The 22504-nt window shown below is 40.7% G+C and overlaps 1 protein-coding gene across 2 annotated transcripts in view; it reads left to right on the forward strand.

Moving 5' to 3' along the window:
• Positions 1-2469: 2469 nt before the first annotated feature.
• The window catches only part of gstt2 (glutathione S-transferase theta 2), a 51249-nt gene continuing 31214 nt past the window's right edge, over positions 2470-22504 (forward strand). Inside the window, exons 1-2 of one of the 2 annotated variants that reach the window (XM_073065957.1) lie at positions 2470-2738; positions 6267-6354. In XM_073065957.1, the coding sequence (XP_072922058.1) occupies positions 2615-2738; positions 6267-6354 (212 nt within the window). In that variant the 5' untranslated portion in view covers positions 2470-2614. The remainder of the gene's footprint in view (positions 2739-6266; positions 6355-22504) is intronic. The other variant, XM_073065956.1, reaches the window with a different exon arrangement.

Raw genomic sequence — 22504 nt, forward strand, 5'->3', positions numbered from 1 at the left:
TCATGGCTGTTGTGTTGGTTGACCTGGACCTATGCCCATTCCTTCCCCTTGCCTCCGTTGGTCGGTTCCGGCCAATGGGCCGGGGCCTCCCTGGGGACCTGTCTACCTGCCTACCGGAACCCCGGACTTCGGGAGTCGCTCCGCTCTGCCTGCCTGGACTTAGGGAGTTGCTCAGCTCCGCCTGCCAGAACTCTATCTGCCTGAAGCCCAGCTACCCTTAAGTGCCATGACATCCCCATCCTGTCCTCCCCCTAGTACTTCAGTGCCTGCGTCCTGCGTTTGGGTCCATCCGGCCCCTCTTGACAGGGAGTAGTGTTTCAGAAAGGCAGCATCCATTATTAAGGACCTCCAGCACCCAGGGCATGCCCTTTTCTCACTGTTACCATCAAGTAGGAGATACATAAGCCTGAAGGCACACTCAGTGATTCAGGAACAGCTTCTTCCCCTCTATCATCTGATTCCTAAATGGACATTGAATCTTTGGACACTACCTCACTTTTTAAAAAATATACAGTATTTCTATTTTTGCACGTTTTAAAAAATCTATTCAATATACATACACTAATTTATTTACTTGTTTATTTATTTTTTTATTGTATTATTATTTTCCCTTCTCTGCTAGATTATGTATTGCATTGAACTGCTGCTAAGTTAACAAATTTTATGACACATGCCGTTGATAATAAAACTGATTCTGATTTGCCCAATTTTCATCATTTTGAACTTAATTCAATAAATTTAAGAAGGTTTTACCAGTCGTGGTTCCTGCACATCATCCAATCACACACTTCCGAGGACAGGCATAGAGTGAATCTCACTTTGTCCTCACACGTTCCTGGGTCTACAGTGGAGCTCCCTCTGTACCATCCCATCATACACTCCTGGGTGTAGAAACAGTGAAGTTCCCTCTACACTGTCCTTACACACACTCCCAGAAGAAAGACAGTGAAGCTCCCTCTTCACACTTGACCACTGCTACACTTCCTTCTGCAAGCTCTCCTTCGACCAGCGCTTGGAGAATCACATCACTCCTTGATCCTGCTTCTGTCGACATACAAGCATAGTTAAAACATGCTTGTTTTAACAAGTGGACATAGTTAAAACCGTCTACTGCTGGTCCGACCAATCGGCCTCTGTGCTGTAGGATTGCTTTGATGACGTTGACTGGAATGTCTTCCATGATGAGGATGTCTCCGAGTTCAAGAATGGAGTCACGTGCTTCATCCAGAAGCGCATCAAAGATGCTCTTCATCAGCCCTCTTGGGCTTCTTGATCTCGACACTAGAGGTTCAGTGTCTCACAACCCTGCCACTTTGATCTGGCCCACGCTTTCATTAACCAGGTCCAACATTTACCTTTATTAGATCTTGCTCCTCCTTACACGTCATCGAGTTTGTGGGGGTGTGTGCCCCTTAGGACCTTAGGATTAGGTTTGAGGGTAGACAGCACAGAGGCCTATGTTCTGAAACTCTCAATCGGGATTGTGGGAATGATGGTATTAAATGTTGAGCTACAGTCGATGAACAGCATCCTTGCGTAGGTATCTGTGTTGTTCAGGTGGTCTAAAGCCGTGTGTCTAGCCATTGAGATTGCATCTGCCGTTTACCTATTGTGGCGATAGGCAAATTGCATGGGTCCAGGTCCTTGCTGAGGCAGGAGACCTGGACACCTGGATTTCCTAATAGATGTGGTTTTATGTCAGAGATCTCGCACTTGCAGGCTTTTTTCCGCGATTATACTGAGGCCCTACGTCTCTAATACTTTGCTAACAGTGAGGCTGTGGGTGGGAAGTGTCCTGCGCACCAGGCTCTACCAGTAGAAAAAGAACTGAGCGGAAATAGAAATGGCCAGTTTAAATCCCGGTGGATAGAACGAATTCCTTAAAGTTGCACAATTCGATATTGAATCTCGCAGGGTGCATCGTGCCCAGATGGAAGATAAGGGTGCACTGGGCCTTTTGGTGTAACAGCTCATGAGGCCACAGACAGAGGGAAGATCAGAATCGGATTTATTATCACTGACGTATGTCGTGAAATCTGTTGGTTTCCGGCAGCGGTACGGTGCAAGACATAAAAAGATACTGTTACTAATGAACCCATACATAGAGCAAAAGCTGTCTTGAGTGTGTTTACCTAAAACTACAGCTTTAAATCTCCATAGCACTCTTTTACTTTATTCTGCACTGTGTAACGATTTGATCTCTATGAGCAGTATGTAAGACAACCCCTTATCTCCCTGCACGTGACGATAATAAACCAATTCCCAGCACGATGAAGGTCTTTATGAAGGACCTAAATGTCGAGTATTTATTTCCATAGGTGCTGCCTGAACTGCTGAGTCCCGCCAGCATTTTGTGTGTATTACTTAGGATTTCGAGCATCTGCAGAATCTCTTGTGTTAATAAACCAATTCCAACTTTCTTAAAATGCTGGGGCGCAGATTTGTTCCCGGGCAGTTTGATTGTATCTGTGCGCCACTGTGGTGTCTGCGAGTGTGGCTGGGCGGAATAATACTCTGACGTATCGCCACTTTTTGATAATTTCAGCAGAATATATGTTGCAAGTTAATTGTCTGGGTCGGAGAGTGGGCACTTGCTACAAAGCTTCCGATAACCATGGCTTCTCGGCTCCCCCTGCGTGTTTACTACGACCTCCTGTCCCAGCCCTCCAGAGCCGTACTCATGTTCCTTAAAGTTACCGGGATTCCACATGTTGAAAGGCCGGTGGCGCTCCGGAGAGGTGAGGAGTGAAATTAGTTAGTCTTCACGAAGGGTCTCTGCCCGAAACGTCGACTGTACTTCTTCCTGTAGCTGTTGCTGCGTTCCACAGCATTTTGTGTGTGTTGAATGAAATTAGGCCCCTGTGTTGCACTGGCTGGATGTTTGACAACTTGCACTTGCTCCTCTGAACGCTTCAGGGAGTAAAGAGCAAGCTCAAACAGCAGTTTGATACCAGGACTAGGAAAGTGAGAAAATAACCGTGTTTAAAGTTGCAAATACTGGATATAAAAAAAGTAAAGAAATTCACACTTTTTCTTCAGTTCTAATTTCTTGTCACATGTACAGCTGAGATGTTTTCGCGTCGAGATATTTTCCGGGAATGTCGCCCTCTTGAAACGCTGGGGTCGCCTGTGTCGCCTGTATCCTGGGTGTCAGACTGGTCCCGGGCAGATGTCAATTATGGCATTATTAAACGTTGTGAATACACAATACATAGAACATAGATGGGAATAGGACGAGGAATTAAAGCAACGGGCAACTGAAAGCTCACGACTGTCCTTGTGAGTTGAACAAAGGCTTCAAGGTGGTTACAAAATCTAAGCAGCGCACACAAAATGTTGGAGGAACTCAGCAGGCTAGGCATCGTCCATGGAAAGAGTACAGTCGATATTTCGTGTCGAGTCCCTTCATCAGTACACGAAATCTGTTCTTTATTTTCTGTGTTGTGCTTATCCAGTCCTCGGGAGAGACGGAAATGGCTGATTAAGAATCAGAACGGACGACAGGATGTTGAGTGTCAGAGAGAAGGAAAAATGTGGGCATTGAGGTGGGGTCAGAGTACAGAATGTGAATTGGCAAATTGGTTTATTATTGTCACGTACTGAGGTACAATGAAAAGCTTATCTTGCACACTTCATACAGATCAATTAATTACAACAATAACAATAACAAATAAATTCTTCACGGGCTTGCAGCCGGGTACAGGTATTGATTATAACCGATGTTTCCATGAGAAACTTTGCCATCTTCATCAGGGATGTTGCCTGGGCACGGCTTGTCTGATGATATTTATACCCCCGTCGTCCGTCCCTCCTGATTGGTTAGTCCTCATCCGATCAGGTTTCCACTCTTCCATCTTGTTTACAATTGAATTCCAGTTCTTTCTTAGAGCTAGAGCTTTGTCTTTGTTAAAATTCTTTTCCTCCAGCTTTATTTCAATGGCTTCCTTCACCAGGCAGTCCCAACAGCCATTGGCACTGCATAGTAGTTTTGTGCTGTTGAAGTAAATCAATGGCCATTGTGAATGCAATGTTCTGCTACCGTCGATTTCTCCAGGTAGCCCAAATGGATACACCTCCTGTGCTCCTTGATGCAGGTTTCCCCAGTGGCCGATTGTACACTGATCCGTATTCACAGGGAATTCTGTAACCGGCAGCTTTCCTGAGTCCCAGGTCATCTTTGACTGTGATTTGAGTTTCCTTACAGGTTTGTGAATGGTATTAATCTAGAATTTCATCAGGATCCTGGTGATCCTTCCAGAATGTGGAAATATAGGGAAGACGGGGTAGCAACGGGTTCCTCATTGTTTGATTTCTGGTTTTCCCTTCAGCCCTTTTGAGAGCCCGATTGATTTCCTTGCCTTGTAGCCATTTCGTTAGGAACATCGTGCATCATTTCCTCATGGAGACTTCGGGTCTGAAATAATTTTCATACGGTTAATCAAAGTAGAAAGAACCACTGTATGTTGGCAGGTGTGATGGTGGCTGTTATTGTTGAGGTCTAAGTCTGTGTTTGTGTGTGTTAACGATAGACGCCATGTCCAGTTTCTGTCATATTAGAATGGGAGGCAGCCAGTCTTTGCCATCTCCATCATAAACTGAATGTTTGGATATATCAGTTCAGATGGTCATGGAACTGTTGGAGTGCCTGGAGTCCAAGAGGCCCCACTGCAAAGGTGTCATCGATGTATCTGTAGGAGCATTTGGGGTGTAAGGGTGATGAACTCATGCCCTCTCCTCAAAGTCCTCCATGTAGAAATTAGCAGTAGCTGACGACCAGGGTAATCCCACAGAAACTTTGTCTGCTTGTTCATAATTGCTCTCCTTATAGAGGAAGTACATTGATGCAAGAATGAGTACAAAAAGGTCAATGGTATCCTTATCAGACCTTGACCACAGGAGGAGCATGGGAACTCTCATGAACAGGGACCCCATGTCAAAACAGACCATTATGTCTTCCAGGTTCAGGTGAATGGTGGTTATTGTTTTTACGAAGTCAGTTGAATTTGTGATGTGATACTCACAGCCCCCAACAAAGGGAGACAACATAGTCATTAAATGCTTAGTGAGATAGTAAGTCACAGAATCTATGCCATTGATGATAGGCCTTGGGGGGAACCTCCCTGTAAATCAGGGGTGTCAAACTCATTTTAGGTCACGGGCCGGATTGAGCAAAATGCAGCTTCATGCGGGCCGGATCAGTCGGACGCGTGCGAACGCAGCTTTCGTTGCCTCCGTTTTTCCAGCCTGCTCTCATGTGTCTCAGTCTCTGCTATAACTACAAAGTGTTTCACTTTACAAATTCCGTTTCTTATGAAGAAGACTGCCGAGCAAGACTTCCGAATAAACACTAAAAACCCTGAAAACCTGGTACCTGAATAAACTCAGCATTAGCCATATCATACGCCATAGGCGCTTCGATTACTGGGGCCAGCTTTAATAGTAATTAGATATTATCTCGCGGGCCAAAGATGATTACACCGCGGGCCAGATTTGGTCCGCGGGCCTTGAGTTTGACATATATGCTTAGGGAGCTCATAAAGTCTTGGTGGTACTGGCACCTGAGGCAGAAATGTCGTGGATATGTCTGCTGGCAGCCCAGATTTCTTCAATAAAGCATCCACAAACCCGTAAGGAAGTTCAGATCACTGCTCATGTAGGTCAAAGGAAGCCATTGAAATAAAACACAAGGAAAAGAATTTTAATAAAGACAAAGCCTTAAGAACTGGAATTGATTGTAAACAAAGTGGGACTGGATGAGAACTAACCGATCGTGAGGGACAGATAAAGAGGATCTAAATCCCACCAGCCTAGACATGCCCAGGTAACATCCCTGATGAAGATCCCTGATGAGTTTGTCATCAAAATGTCAGTTGTAACTGATACCTGTACCAGGCTGGAAGCCCAAGAAAAGCTCATTTGTCATGTACACTGGGAATACCCCAGATCTGTTTTTAAAACAGTAACAGAGTGAAGTGGAACAGTTACAGAGAAAGTGCAGTGAAGGTACACAATGTTATAATGAGTTAGATTGATTCCTCCTCCAACCCCCCTGCCCCCTAAACCCCCTCTCCAACCCTCCCCCCGTGCACTCACCCCCCCCCCCCCCAACCTTCTCCCCTCCCTGCAATGGCTTTTCGGGTTTTAATAATACCCCTTTCCTGCTCTCTGGACATTATTCTAATTTTCTGTAACTTTCTGAAGTCCTGCTCTTTCTGGATTTAATTTTTCCTTGCTCTCATTGCACCCCATGTATTTAATTTGCTCAGGTGAGCATAAGAGTGAAGAATTCACTAAACTGAACCCAATGCAGAAAGTGCCAGTGATCGTTGACAATGGATTTGTTCTCACTGAGAGGTGAGTACAGCCTTTATTTTGTTTTGCCACTTGCTCTAAAGGTCGGTTCTTGCTGCTGTATACATTGCTGATTGCCCATATCTTGACAGTATTGACAGTTTAAGCGCTGCTGTGTGTATTACCTCCCTCCACTAGCATTCATTTGAGTCAACTTTACATAAACAAGTTTTCCAAAAAGTTCAAAGTTCAACTTAATTTATTATCAAAGAATGTTCATGTCACCTTGTACACCCTGGATTCATTTTCTTGCAGGCGTTCACTGTAAATACAAAGAAATACAATAGAATCTATGAAAGACTGTTTACAACCAATGTACAAAAGACAACAAACTGCAAATCAAAAAGAAGAAAAAAAACAAAATAATAGTCTTAGATAAATAAGCAATAAATATTGAATACATAAGATGAAAATTCCTTGAAAGTGAGACCATAGATTGTAGGAACAGTTCAGTGATGGGGTGAGTGAAGTCATTCTTTCTGGTTCAAGAGCCTGATGGTTAAAGGGTAATAACTGTTCCTGTGCCCAGTGGTGTGAGTTCCTGATAGCAAAGTTCAACATACATTTATCAGAAGTATGTATACATTATACAACCTTGAGATTTGTCTCCTAACAGAGAGTCACAAAACAAAGAAACCCAAAAGAACCCATTTAAAAAGACTGTCAAACACCGTAGGTGCAGGAAAAAAAACCCACAAATCATGCAAACAATAAATGCAAGCGAATAGAGTTTGGAACTGAATTCTGCAGAGAGTTGTCCATGGACCCTTAGTTCAATGCAGAGTGGAGCAGTGAGTATAACCAGCCTCAATCTTGCCTTGGGCTGATCTTTTCAATCTGTCCTGGCACATAAATCATCCTCCAAACTTCGGGTTCAGAGACTCTGGGACCTGGACCCCGCTGCCGCGATTCGCCCTGTACCCAACCTTTCCAATTTGGCCTGGCAATTAAATTGATCAAATTCGTGTCTTCCTTGCTCTCAACGATGCCTCTCCTCTCCTCGGTTCTGCCACTTCAAATTGCCAAAGGGAAGTTACAGACGATTGCTTGCAATGATTGTTTGCCAGAAAAAGAGTGATTAACAAAGTATTTAGTTTCACACACAAAATGCTGGAGGAACTCAGCAGGCGGCAGCATCTATGGAAAAGAGACATTTCAGGCCGAGATCCTTTGGCATCTGCAGATTTTCTCCTGTTTGTATTTAGTTATTTTCCTTGTTTCATTGGCCATCAGCCACTGAGATTCATCAATGCCATCTTAATGCATCATCAATGCAGCATCGATATGAGAGTATGGCCTGGGCGTTGGGGGGACCTGATGATGGATGCTGCTTTCTTGTGACAGTGCTCCATGTAGATGTGCTCAGTGATGGGGAGGGCTTTATCTGTGATGGACTAGGATATAGCCACTACTTTCTGTAGGCTTTTCAGTTCAAGAGCATTGGTGTTTCCATACCAGGTAGTGATGTATGCAGTCAGGATACTCTCCACTCCACATTGATAGAAGTTTGCACAGATTTGGCATGTCATCTATAATTTTGACAAAATTCTTAGTACAGGCACTACGTAATGTCACTTATGTGCTGGACCCAAGATGTATCCTCTGAAATGTCAGAATCAATGTCGAGTTTATTATCACTGGCATGTGACATGCAATTTATCAACAGCAGCAGCAGTTCAATGCAATACCTAATCTAGCAGAGAGAATAAAAATAAAAATAAACAAACAAGTAAGTCAATTATGTATAGTGAATAGGTTTTTTAAATTGTGCAGAAACAGAAATACTGTATATTAAAAAATAAAGGAGGTAGTGTCCATAGATTCAATGTCCACTTAGTAATTGGATGGCAGAGGGGAAGAAGCTGTTCCTGAATCGCTGAGTGTGTGCCTTCAGGCTTCTATACCTCCTAACCTGATGGTAACAGTGAGAAAAGGGTGCAGGAGGTCCTTAATAATGGATGCTGCCTTTCTGAGGCACTGCTCCCTAAAGGTATCCTGGGTACTTTGTAGGCTAGTACCCAAGATTGAGCTGACTAAGTTTACAACCTTCTGTGTCTTCTTTTGGTCCTGTGCAGTAGCCCCTCCATATCAGACAGTGATGCAGCCTGTCAGAGTGCTCTGCACAGTACAACTATAGAAGTTTTGAGTGTGAAGGGGTTCCGGTGATGTCATCGTCCAGAATGGCAGCTTAAGTCAATAGCTCCTCCGGAAAAACGCATATTTTGCTCTGCTAATCCATCAATTATAAGATCTTCCGAAAATACCTGAATTGACAAGGGGGGCAAGAATGTGGAAAAAGAATGAAGATGAAAAAGGCATCACTGCGGAGCCTGTGGACGAGAGGGGTACAGCGAGCGGCTCTCCTACCCGAATGCGTTGTTGCGAGGCTGACGATGGGCTTCGTTCAGGTGAAGCGGCAAATATGATAAAAATTCTGGAAGAGATACAGGAGTTCCAAAAAGATAAAACAGCAACTAAATGATATCAAGACAGAGCTTACCAATGTCAATCAAAAAATAGACAATTTTTTGAGAAGGTGGAAGATCGCATGCAAAACGTGGAATGGATACTAAGTAAGACAATAAAAATATTAAATCAACAAGAAAGTAAACTGTTTGACCAGGAGGGAAGATCACGGCGGAAAAATATCGGGATATACAATGTTCTCGAAGGAGTGGAGGGTTTGGCTATGATGGAGTTTGCACGAAAGTTGCTACGGGACACGCTGGAGATTCCTTCAACTATGGAGCTTAAAATTGAGAGGGTGCATCGTGCGCTCGTCCCACGGCCTACTAGAGACAGAGAAGATAAGCCACGCTCAATAGTAATTAGATTCCTTCAATAAAATACCAAGACGGAGATTCTACGAAGGGCCTGGGGAAAGAAGAGGGTGTTTTTGGACAGGAAATTAATATATTTCAATCAAAATTACTCCCCGGTGGTCCTGCAGAAACGTAAAGAATACTTTGCAGTAAAGCAGATATTAAAGCAAGGAAAGATTAGATAACTCCGTACCCTGCTAAACTGCAAGCAATTTATGAAGATGGGGTGCAACTACATCAGACAGTGGAAGTGGCAACCGCAGACATGAAGGCCAGAGGGTTGCCCGTCAGCGAGATCAAACTGAGGGAAAGCCTGGCTGAGCAGTTATCCCGCTCTGCTTGGAAAATAGAGAATCGAGAAAGCAGGGGATGGGAGGAGAGTGAGAGAAATATATCAGGAAGAGACTGAGTTTTCGAAAGACAACCCTCCCCCCCCAGAAGAGCCATAAGGTTTGGCTAACTTTAAATATGTTGATAAGCTAAACGGAAGCAAATATAGATGGTGCTATACCTATCTCAGGAAATACTTAGTATAATGTGGATTTTATATTACTTAATTATTTTTTATTCGTTCATTCACTTCTTTTCCCCACCTAAATAAGAATATGTATATGGGAGTAATACACAGGGAAATCTTTTCTGTGTAATGGATATAGATTTGTTCACTTACTTTTATGGGTAGCGCAATGGGGGCCCTCAACTCACAGGTAGGAGGGGCTATCCCCCACAGCTAGACGTTTCCTCTAGCTCAACCCAGGGTCATCTACTAGAGACCTCAGCCTTGGAATCACACCTTTGTTGCCTGTTTTTCTATTATTCACATTTCTTGGTTCTTATTTGTTCAGGGAGTAGATCGATTAAGTTTTATTCTGCTAATCTCAACGATATATTGACAGATAAATACACATGGCTAAGGACAAAGTAAAATTCTTTTAATGTCAATGGGCTGTTAAATTCAATCAAATGTAGTAGAATCCTATCCAAAATGAAAAAAGAACAAGCCCATGTAGTATATTTACAGGAAACTCACTTAAGTGATAATGAACTTGAAAAACTAAAGAGAATGGGCTTCACTAATTTTTTTTCTCCTCATATAAATCAGGACATAGGAAAGGAGTTGCTATTCTTATCTCAGGCAAGCTAAATTTTGAAAAAGTATTTGAAATGGGAGATAAACAGGGCAGATATATTCTGGTAATGGGGAATATAGACGGAAATTCAGTTACTCTGTTGAATACAGAGAAGTGATATTAGTTTCTTTCAGAAAATTGCTAATATTATGGTAATGGAAACAGGTCTCCTGATATGTGGGGGAGACTTAAATTTACAATTAAAACCAAAGTTAGACTCTTCCAATAGACTATTTCATAACATTTGGAAAAGACAAAGACGAAATAAACAACTGTGGAATTGGGACAATAGATGTAAGTGGCCATGCACCTATATGTCTGTTGATTTTGACCTACAACCAAAGAATACTGTTTGGAAACTAAATTCAAGTCTACTCAATGATCCCTACTTTAAGGAACAAATTTAAAAAGACATTGGTCTTTACTTAGAATTCAATGATAATGGAGAGGTTTCACCTCCCATTCTATGGGATACTCTGAAGGATGTTTTAAGAGGGAAAATTATAGTGATATCTTCATATAAGAAAAATATACGGAATAAAACATTAGAGGAATTACAAAATAGGCTGAAAGAACTAGAAAATAAGCACAAATTGAATTTGGCACAGGATACATTAGAGGAAATTTAAAAAATTAGGAATGAAATTAATAGTTTGGCCATGCAAGAAATCAGGAAAAATTTAATGTTTCTGAAACAGAGACATTATGAAATTGGATCTAAGTCTATGAAAATACTGGCATGGAAACTGGGGGAAAAAAGATAGAAAATACAATTCATAGAATTAGGGATCCAAGAACGAAAATGATAAAAAAAAAATAAGCTAAGTGAAATTCAAGGAGCTTTTGAAGTGTTTTACAAAACGCTGTATTCCAAAGTTCCAGGGGGAAGCATAACCCAAATTGACACCTTGAATTCGCTAGAGTTACCCACTTTAAGCAAAGAACAAAATAGAACGATGACTGCTGACATAACTGAAGTTGAACTAAAAGCTGCAATTTGTAGGCTTAAATTAAGCAAGTCACCAGGAACAGATGGGTATACGGCAGAGTGGTACAAAGAATTTAAAAATGAGTTAATTCCTGTTTTACTCCCCACACTGAACTGGGCTCTAAAAAAGGCACAAATGCCACCCAGCTGGAAGGAAGCGATGATCTCAGCTATACAGAAAGAAGGCAAGGATACAATGTAATGCGGGTCATTTAGACCAATATCCGTTCTTAATGTATATAGATTATTTACCTCCATCATGGCCAAACAATTAGAGGAGTTTCTACCCATCCTGATACGTAACGATCAGACAGGTTTTATATGACAACGCCAGACTCAAGACATTATACGAAGGACACTTCACATTATGGATCATATACAAAATGAAATCGAAGCAATAGTGATAAGCGTGGACGCTGAAAAGGCATTTGATTCAGTTAATTGGAATTTTCTTTACAGAGTTTTGCATGGATTTGGTTTCCATGACACGGTTATTAAAATTATACAGGCACTATATGACAACCCTACTGCTAGGATTAAAATCAATGGATATTTATCAAATAGTTTTACCCTGGAAAGGGGCATGGAGACAGGGTTGTGCATGGTCACCGCTACTCTTCACATTATATCTGGAACCATCAGGCAAAATGAAGATGTCAAGGGAATTACTATGAAAGGGACAGCATAAATTGGCCTGTTACTCAGGTGACATTTTGATCTATACAGGGAAACCAGCATACTCTTTACCTAAATTGATGCTATCCTTGGAACAACATGGTCAATTATCAGGATACAAGATCAACATAGATAAAACCCAATTACTTTCATATAACTATAGCCCACCAAGAAAAATTGAAAGTAGATATCCCTGGGCATGGCAGACAGTGTCTTTCAAATATTTGGGTATCATTATGCCAAAAGATTTGGCAAAATTATCAGAATGCAATTATCAGCCTATATATAAAAAGTTAAGGAAGATATAACAAGATGGAATCTGATTCCTTTTTTTAGTCTCAGTTCAAGGATTAAATCTATTAAAATAAATATACTGCCCAGACTAGGGTCTCTTGCAGACCCGACCAATGGACATTAATCAAAATGAATTCAATGAATGGAACAAAATGTTATCCAGATCTATTTGGCAAGGTAAAACGCCGAGAGTTTGTCTCAAAACTTTTCAATTAGCCAAGGAAAATGGGGGATGGGGCCTACCTTCTCTTAGGGATTATTATTTTGCAGCACAGTTGAGAGTTGTGATATGTTCGTGTAACCCATCATATGACGCTCAATGGAAAAACATTGAGGAGGGGATACTTACCATCCCCATACAGGCAATTATAGCTGACAACGACTTACAAAGGTACATAAATACTATTGATAACCCATGGGTGAAATGGACTCTTAAAATATAGAAAATTATTATAAAAGAATATAAACTAGAGGGAGATATCGCAATTCTTAAATGGTGTGCATTTGACTCGGATTTTACGCCGAATGAACTGGATGCTAGATTTAAGGACTGGAATAACAGTCTGGAATAACTGGAATAAAGGAATAACAGTTCTTTGCAATATAATGAATGAAGGAACACTGTTCAGTTTTGAAATGCTTAAAGAGAAACACATTAGAAAAACAAAACTTATATCAGTATTTACAGATGCGACAATATGTTAATAGGATGGTTAAAAATGTAACCAAGGCAAGAACATGTTTGATAGAACTATTTAGAAAAGCATATAATTCAGATACGGCAGTAGAATCTTTTCAAGCTTGTATAAGGGTTTGTCAAATCTTAAAACACATTCAACTTCATACATTAAAACAAAATGGGAGAAGGAAGGAGGGATAATTGTATCTGAGGAAGAATGGATAATAATATGGAGATATCAATGGAAGTGTACCAGTTCACAGAAATGGAGGGAGTTGGGATGGAAAGACTTGATAAGATACTACATCCGCTCAGAAATCCCATTATGATAGTAACCCCCCTGTTTGCTGGTGTTACAAACTCCGTAACTGAGTCACTTACCAGCAAAGATAGATATGTCTGCTGAAGTCTGATGGTACTATTTTTAAACGTTTTTATTTATAAAGGGGCACAAAAGTAAGATTAATACAAACATTCAGCTAATATAAGTCGTCACTACTCAATCTACAGCACAGGTATAGTAATAATCAATCAGAAATAAGCTCTATCGTTGTCTAGGGGATAATACTGAGTCCAATTGAAATATAAAGAGTCACTCAGAAGTCTGCAGGCTTTTCCCTTTTGGGAACCGCTGGGGTTTCACGTTGTGGAGAGAGAGAGATGGTTGAGAAAGGATAAACACTTGCCCGTTGTCTTTACGGAGCAAATCCTTGGAATCAGGGGAGCAGGCTTCCCCGTTGTTAGTTAAAAGCGGTCTTCCGTTGGTTCCAGCCACAGATTCAAAATTCGGAATCTAACGCACGTGGCTTCCTTCAAAATGGCTTCCCGCTCCCACGGGAATCGGTATCGTGCTTCCTTGGTGTCTCCTTGGTGCGTCTGAGGCCCCGCCTCGGCAGCCCACCTTTTTATCTGGACTGGCAGGGTTGTAGATGTCCATCAGGGTGGGGGGGGGGGGGGGGCGAGGCAATCCTTCACCCATCACCCATCTCACATTGCCCTGAGATTTTGCACGTAGGCCAATTCCTTATCCCACAAAGGTGTCTCCCAAGACAATGGCTATGTCCGAGGCTTTTGTCTTGTTGAGTGACCAGCCCACTTTGCCCGAGGGCTCTCTCTCTCTCTTGCGATTCTCCCAAAGGAGGGGGCTGAGGTCATAACACTGGAGAAATTGTGGAAACTGCAAACCATTATCATATTTTCTGGGAATGCTCCATTATCAAAGACTATTGGAGTGGGATACACAGTGCCCTACAAGACGTCTTTAAATGTGAAATACCCTTAGAAAGCAAGAGCATATGTTTTGGGTATATACCTCAAGAATGGTTGAAAATAGATAAATATATAATGTGTATACTGTTGGTGGCTGGTTAAAAAGGCTCTTACTAGGAAATGGTTATCACAGGACAGCTCAACCTTAAATGCATGAATGGAAATTAGAATGGGCGTTCACAAAATGGAGAAGATAACAGCATCTTCATATCAAATCATAGGTTGGAACAATTTGATTCATACTGGGAAAAATGGTTTAACTACATAACATCTCATAGGCCTGATTTTATTCTCACAAATCAATGAATATGTTGTAAAAAAAAACACTCTACTTGTACATAGTTTTCTCCTTTCACTTGTTCTTTCTTTCCTCTCTTTTCTATTAAGTGTATACCTCAGATAAATATTATGTGGAGATTTGTGGTATATGTCATAAAGTTATATATGTACAATATCTGAAAGACATCTTATGGAAATGTTTGTTTGATGATGAACTTCAATAAAAAATAAATAACAAAAGAAAAGAAATTTTGAGTGTATTTGTTGACATGCCAAATCTTTTCAAACTCCTAATATAGTTGCTACCTTGCCTTCTTTATGACTACATCAATATGTTGGGACCAAGTTAGATCTTTAGAGATCTTGACAACCAGGAACCTGAAGCTGCTCACTCTTTCCACTTCTGATCCCTCTATGAGGATCCATTGTTATTGCATTGGTGACATTGCTGGAATCTGGAACAACACACAAAATGCTTGTGGAACTCAGCAGATCAGGTAGCGTCTGTGTAAGGAAATGTGGTGTTTCAGATTGAGACCATCTGGACTCACTGTTATTACAATTCTTAACACTAACTCATCTTTTAGAGCACGTTTCCTGAGAAAGAATTCCTGTAACTACAGTCACTGTCTAATGCAGGGAATGGAGCTACCAAATATGGTCACAAGATCTTCAAACAGTAGAATGGAAAAATCACATTTTTAAAGATTAGAGTTTAACTTTGTCACATGTACGTCAAAGCATACAGTGAAATGTGTTGTTTGTGTCAACAGACAACAGCAGCGATCGAACCCTGGTCTTATAGTTGGCACTGGAAAGTGTTGCGCACAGTTCCCTTCAAACTGCTCGGTTGCACAGTCGTGCCTCAACTGAAATGCTGCCGCGCACATAGACTGTGCTATTGCACAGCTGGAATAAAGACACATGAGAAAGTAGTTACAAAATGTGAAAGGTTTCCTTTTTTTGTACCGTATTTTATTATATCTTCAATCAAATGGAAAGTGTGATTTTTTTCAGTTTTCTTTACAAATATTCACAAAATTCATATTACAAAAAAAATTAAAGTGCCACACAGTTTTCAAGCTGTGTCAAAAATTTCCTGCTCAGAGCAATGGCGGGTCTGTGCAGCTGAGAAAAAATTATGAGGAACATTGATGTTGTGCTAACCTCTACGCTACTATGTCGCCCTTATAAAGTGATTGGTAATGGACAGAACACCAGGAAAAAGAGCCAGAGGATTGTTTGTGTTCAGTTTAGAGCGTAACACTTCTTCGAGGCCATCAGTGTGTATTTTATTGATCTTTGCAGTAGGAGATAAACATCTGATTCTACTGATAAAACCATAAAGACAAGCTGTTTTGGCACAGTAACCTCGCTGTCATGAGATACCATGAGTTTTGAAAGAACTTTAGCCCACTCTTTGGGAACTGAGGGGACGGATTGAAATAGGAATTGTTTGATGTGCCGAACGAGTTGGGCTAATGGTATTTCTCATAGGCACGTCTTTTGACAAGGAGAAAGTGTGTGGAGCTGAGATTATTGTTCAGTATAAGAACAAGTTCAGCTGGGTGGTGAAAACTGGTGCTGAAATGGGCTACTGTTCAAGAAAAATGCAGCAGACTACCCTGGAGGTGTGGAGGGACAGGACAAGTTAAGCCATTCAGGACCAGGACAGTGAGTGAAAGCCATGGTTTGAAAACACAAATTCTGCAGAATGTCTGACAGGCAGGAGGCAGTGAGTAGGAATAAAGGGGGCCTTGTTGGCTGCCAGTGACTAGTGGTGTTCCTCAGGGGTCAGTATTGGGACCGCTGCTTTTCACATTGTTTGTCAGTGATTTAGATAATGGAATTGATTGCCTTGTGGCAAAGTTTGTGGATGATACAAAGATGGGTGGAGGGGTAGTTAGTGCTGAGGAAGCAATGTGATTGCAACAGGACTTGAACAGATTGGAACAATGAGCAAAAAAGTGGCAGATGGAATACAGTATTGGGAAATTATGATAATGCATTTTGGTAAAAGGAACAGAAGTGCAGAATATTATTTATCATACACAGCACGCTGGAGGAACTCAGCAGATCGGGCAGCATCCGTGGAAATGAACAGTCAACAATTCGGGCTGAGACCCTTCGTCAGGACTGAAGAGGGAGGAGGCGGGGCCCTATAAAGAAGGTGGTGGGAAGGAGAAGGCTGGTAGGTGCCAGGTGAAAAACCGGTAAGAGGAAAGACCAAGGGGTGGGGGAGGGATAAGCAGAAAACGTGAAGAAGGAATGTAAGGGGAAAGCACTATGGGTAGTAGAAGGAGGTGGAACCATGAGGGAGGTGATAGGTAGCTGGAAGAGGAGGCAGAGGGAAACTGGGATGGGGGAAGGGAGAGAGAGGGAATTACCAGAAGTTGGAGAATTCAGTGTTCATGCCAAGGGGCTGGAGACTACCCAGACGGTATATAAGGTGTTGTTCTTCCAACCTGAGTTTGGCCTCATCATGGCAGTAGAGGAGGCCATGTATGGACATATCCAAATGGGAATTTGAAGCAGAGTTGAAGAAGTGGATGGCAACCGGGAGAAACTGTCTGTTGTCGCGGACAGAACAGAGGTGCTTGATGAAGTGGGCCCCCAATCTGCATCGGTTGGCCCAGAATATTATCTAAATGGGGAGAAAATTCAAGCATCAGGAGTGCAAATGGATTTAAGAATCCTCATGCAAGACTCCCACAAGGTTAATTTACCGGTGGAAGCCAAGACTGCGGGTATCTTTAAAGCAAAAATTTCCTGATTGATCAGGAAGGCAGATGTATGGGTTTGAGTGTATCAGCCATGATGGAATGGCGTAGCAGACTCGATAGACTGATTGGCCTAATTCTGCTCCTGTCTTATGGTCTGATGTAAGGGAAAATCTTGCCTGACAAATCTGTTGGAATTCTTTGAAGAAATAACAAGTAGCATAGACAAAGGAGAATTGGTTGATTTTTCATACTGCGATTTTCAGAAGGCCTTTGACAAGGAGCCACACATCAGCCTGCTTAACAAGCTATGAGCCCATGGTATTAAGGGAAAGATCTATTATGGATAAAGCATTGGATGATTGGCAGGAGCAAAGAGTGGGAATAAAGCTAGTCTTTACTGGTTGGCTGCTGGTGACTTGTGGTGTTCCACAGGAGTCTGTGTTGGATTGATTCTTTTTATGTTATATGTCAATGATTTGGGTTATGGAGTTGATGGCTTTGTTGTAAAGTTTGCAGCCAATACGAAGATAGGTAGAGGGGCAGGGAGTTTTGAGGACGTAGAGAAGCTACAGAAGGACTTAGACAGATTAGGAGAATGGGCAAAGAAGTGGCAGAAGGAATACAGTGTCAAGAAGAATATGGTCATGCAGAAGAAATTAACGTTGACTATTTTCTAAATGGAGAAAAAAATACAAAAATCTAGGAACAAGGGGATTTGGGATCCCTTGTGCAGGATTCCCAAATGGTTCATTTGCAGATTGAGTCTGTGTTGAGGAAGGCAAATTCATTTCAAGGTAACTAGAATATAAAAGCAAGGAGGTAATGTTGAGACTTTATAAAGCACTGGTGAGGCCTCACTTGGAGTATTGTGAGTAGTTTTCAATCGAAGCAAGAGGCTGAGAGTGGAAGACTGAAGCATTGTGGAGGGAAGGTCGTTTTTTCTTTCTTTAACTGATCGGGGGAAAGAGGCTAGGCTGCGCAGGCGTGTGACGTAGCGCACCAAGGTTTAAAAGGAAGACAGCCCTATACAGCGGCCATCGTTGGAGTGGGACAGCTTTGGCTCAATCAGGCCTCGGCAAGAAACAAGCACAGGCGAGGGTAGGTTCTGGTAAGTTTCAGTTTTTCTTTTTTTTTTGTTCAGACTGGAGAATATGCCAGGCAGGATGTTGGAATGCTCCTCTTGCAGGATGTGGGAAGTCAGGACGTTCCTGACAATGATACCTGCAAGAAGTGCATCCAGCTGCAGCTCCTAACAGACCGCGTTAGGGAACTGGAGCAGGAGCTGGATGTAGGGGATTTTATAGATAGTAGCTTCCAGGAGGTAGTTACACCTAAGGAACAGGGCACAGGTAATTGGGTTACTGTCAGGTGAGGGAAGGGGAAAGGGCAGGTAGTGCAGAGTTCCCCTGTGGCCATTCACCTCCAAAGCAGGTATACCAATTTGGATACTGTTGGGGGGGAGGGGGGGAATGGCTTACCTGGGACAAGCTGCGGCAGCCGGATCTCTGGCATTGAGTCTGGTTCTGCAGTGCAGAAGGAAGGGAGGAAGAAGAGGAGAGCGGTAGTGATAGGGGTATAGTCATAGTCAGGGGTACAGACAGGAGATTCTGTGGTCGTGACAAAGACTCCCAGATGGGTTTTTGTCTCCTGGGTGCCAGGGTCAGGGATGTCTCTGATCGCGTGCACAGCATTCTGAAGTGGGAGGGTGATCAGCCAGATGTCGTGGTACACATCGGTACCAATGACATATGTAGAAAGAGTCAGGAGGTCCTGAAGAGTGAGTACAGAGAGCCTGGTAGGAAGTTGAAAAACAGGACCTTGAGGGTAGTAATCTCCGGTTTAAACTAGATTTGCAGGGGAATGGGAACCAGAGAACCAGAGGTAGTGGAACGGGGGTAAAAATAAATGATGTTAGTAGTTCATGCAAAGTCACAAATAGTAAGGTTGTGTGCGGTGGTAATAATCTTCTGAGGTGTGTATATTTCAATGCGAGGAGTATTGTGGGAAAGGCAGACGAGTTGAGGGCCTGGATTGACACATGGACATCATAGCCATTACTGAAACTTGGCTACAGGAGGGGCAGAACTGGCAGCTCAATGTTCCAGGGTTCCGATGTTTCAGACGTGATAGAGGCAGAGGGATGAAGGGTGGTGGGGTGGCTTTGCTAATCAGGGAAAATATTACAGTGCTTCGGCAGGACAGATTAGAGGGCTTGACTACTGAGGCCATATGGGTGGAGCTGAGAAACAGGAAAGGTATGACCACATTAATAGGGTTGTATTATAGACCACCCAATAGTCAGCGAGAATTGGAGGAGCAAATCTGCAGAAAGATAACAGACAACAGCAGGAGACAGAAAGTTGTGATTGTAGGGGATTTTAATTTTCCACACATTGATTGGGACTCCCATACTGTTAAAGGTCTAGATGGGTTAGAGTTTGTGAAATGTGTTCAGGAAAGTTTTCTAAATCAATATATAGATTTACCAACTAGGGACGATGCAATATTAGATCTCCTGTTAGGAAATGAGTTAGGGCAGGTGACGGAAGTGTGTGTATGGGAACTCTTTGGTTCCAGTGATCATAATGTCATTAGTTTCAACTTGATCATGGATAAAGATAGATCTGGTTCTCGGGTTGAAGTATTAAACTGGAGAAAGGCCAAATTTGAAGAAATGAGAAAGGATCTAAAAAGTGTAGATTGGGACAGATTGTTCTCTGGCAAGGATGTGATTGGTAAGTGGGAGGCCTTCAAAGGAGAAATTTTTTTTTAATAAACTTTTTTTATTGAGTTTTCAAATAATTACAGAAATAAAAGAAAATATATGAAAAAATATATATATACCCTTCCCCCCCTCCCCTTAACTCCTCCCCCCTAACGCCCCTATAGAAAAAAGAAAGAAAGAAAGAAAAAGAAAGAAAGAATGCCTGGATATTGGAAGATCCCCACATGCTCCATGGAGTTCGTAATAACTTTAGTATATATATTTCTTTCCCCAAATAACCAATTATTTCATCTTCGGAGCACCTATATGTTTAATCCTGTCTTTTGTAAATAAGGGCGCCAAATTTTCAAAAATGTTTCATATTTATCTCTTAAATTATAAGTAATTTTTTCAAATGGAATACAGCTATAAATTTCCTTCTTCCAACGATCTATACTTAAATATGTATCCGATTTCTAAGTAACTGCAATAGCCTTTTTGGCTACTGCCAGTGCAATTTTTATAAATTCTTTCTGATATTTATTCAACTTGGGTTTCGGTTTTATCCCTTCAATATCGCCTAATAAAAATAATATTGGATTATGTGGAAGTTGTGTTCCAATAATTTGTTCCAATAAAACTCTTAAATTTGTCCAAAAAGGTTGAATTTTAGAACAAGACCAAGTAGAATGTAAAAAGGTACCAATTTCTTGGTTACATCGGAAACACTGATCGGATAAATTTGGGTTTAATTTATTTATTTTTTGTGGTGTAATATATAATTGATGTAAAAAAAATTATATTGCACTAATCTTAACTGGACATTTATTGTATTTGTCATACTATCAAGACATAGTCTTGACCAATTTGTTTCTTCAATTTTAATATTCGTCACTTTCCCATTTTTGTCTTGACTTATGGACTCCTTGTTTAATTGTCTGTTTTTGAATCGAGTTATACATACAAGAAATAATTTTTTTAATCTTTCCTTTTTGAATTAAAGTTTCTATTTCATTAGATTTCGGCAATAACATTGTTTGACCTAATTTTTCTCTTAAATAAGCCCTTAGTTGGAAGTAACAAAAAAGAGTGTTGTTTGATACTTTATATTTATTCTTTAATTGATCAAATGACATTAATATACCTCCTTCAAAACAATCTCCTATATATCTAATCCCTTTTTGAAACCAATTATATAAAAGTTGATTATCCATTGTAAAAGGAATAAGTCTATTTTGAATTAAAGATCTCTTTGCTAATAAAGATTTCTTTGTCTCATCATCAACATTTATCTTATTCCATAAGTCAATCAAATGTTTTAATATAGGAGATTCTTTCTTTTCCCGTATCCATTTAGATTCCCATTTATATATAAAATCTTCTGGTGTATTTTCTTCTATTTTATCTAGTTCTATTCTAATCCATGCCGGTCTATCTTTCTCAAAAAAAGATGCAATAAATCTAAGTTGATTTGCTTTATAATAATTCTTAAAATTTGGAAGTTGTAACCCTCCTAGATCAAATTTCCATGTCAATTTTTCCAACGATATTCTTGACATCTTACCTTTCCAAAGAAACTTACTCACATATTTGTTTAACTCTTGAAAAAACTTCTGGGGTAGTTGTATTGGTAGTGATTGAAATAAGTGTTGTAGTCTAGGGAATATATTCATTTTTATGGTATTTACTCTACCTACTAATGTTATTGGTAATACCATCCATTTATCAAGATCTTCTTGAATTTTTTTCAATAATGATAAGTAATTTAATTTATATAAGTTCTTTATATCATTTTCAACTCTTATACCTAAATATTTTATACCATTTGCCGGCCATCTAAATTGAGTTATTAATCGACATTGACTATAATCTCCTTTAGTAAGAGGTAAAATTTTACTTTTATCCCAATTTATTTTGTAACCTGATATTTTCCCATATTCTTCTAATCTATAGGATAATTTACGCAACGAGTGCAATGGGTTTGTTAAATAAAGCAGAACATCATCAGCAAATAAGTTAATCTTGTATTCTTCCTGATTAACTCTGAAACCCTTAATACCTGGGTCCATTCTAATTAATTCAGCTAATGGTTCTATCGTCAACACGAATAAAGCAGGTGATAATGGACAACCTTGCCTAGTTGATCTTGTTAACTGAAATGGTGTTGAAATTTGACCATTTGTCACTACTTTAGCTTTGGGATTAGTATTTAAGGTTTTAATCCATTTTATAAAAGATACTCCTAATCCATATTTTTCCAATACCTTAAATAAAAAATCCCATTCCAATCTATCAAATGCTTTTTCTGCATCTAAAGCAACTGCCACACTCATTTCCTCCCTCTTTTGTGCCAAATGAATTATACTAAATAACCGAGTTACATTATCTGCCGATTGTCTATTTTTAATAAATCCTGTTTGATCCATATGTACTAATTTTGGTAAGTATTTAGATAATCTGTTAGATAAGATTTTTGCTATTATTTTATAATCATTGTTAAATAAAGAAATAGGTCTATATGATGCTGGCTTTAAAAGATCTCTATCTTTTTTTTGGCAATACTATTAAAATAGCTGTCGAAAAAGATTCT

Source organism: Hemitrygon akajei, chromosome 14 (assembly GCF_048418815.1).
Source record: "Hemitrygon akajei chromosome 14, sHemAka1.3, whole genome shotgun sequence".
Taxonomy (NCBI): Eukaryota; Metazoa; Chordata; class Chondrichthyes; order Myliobatiformes; family Dasyatidae; genus Hemitrygon; species Hemitrygon akajei.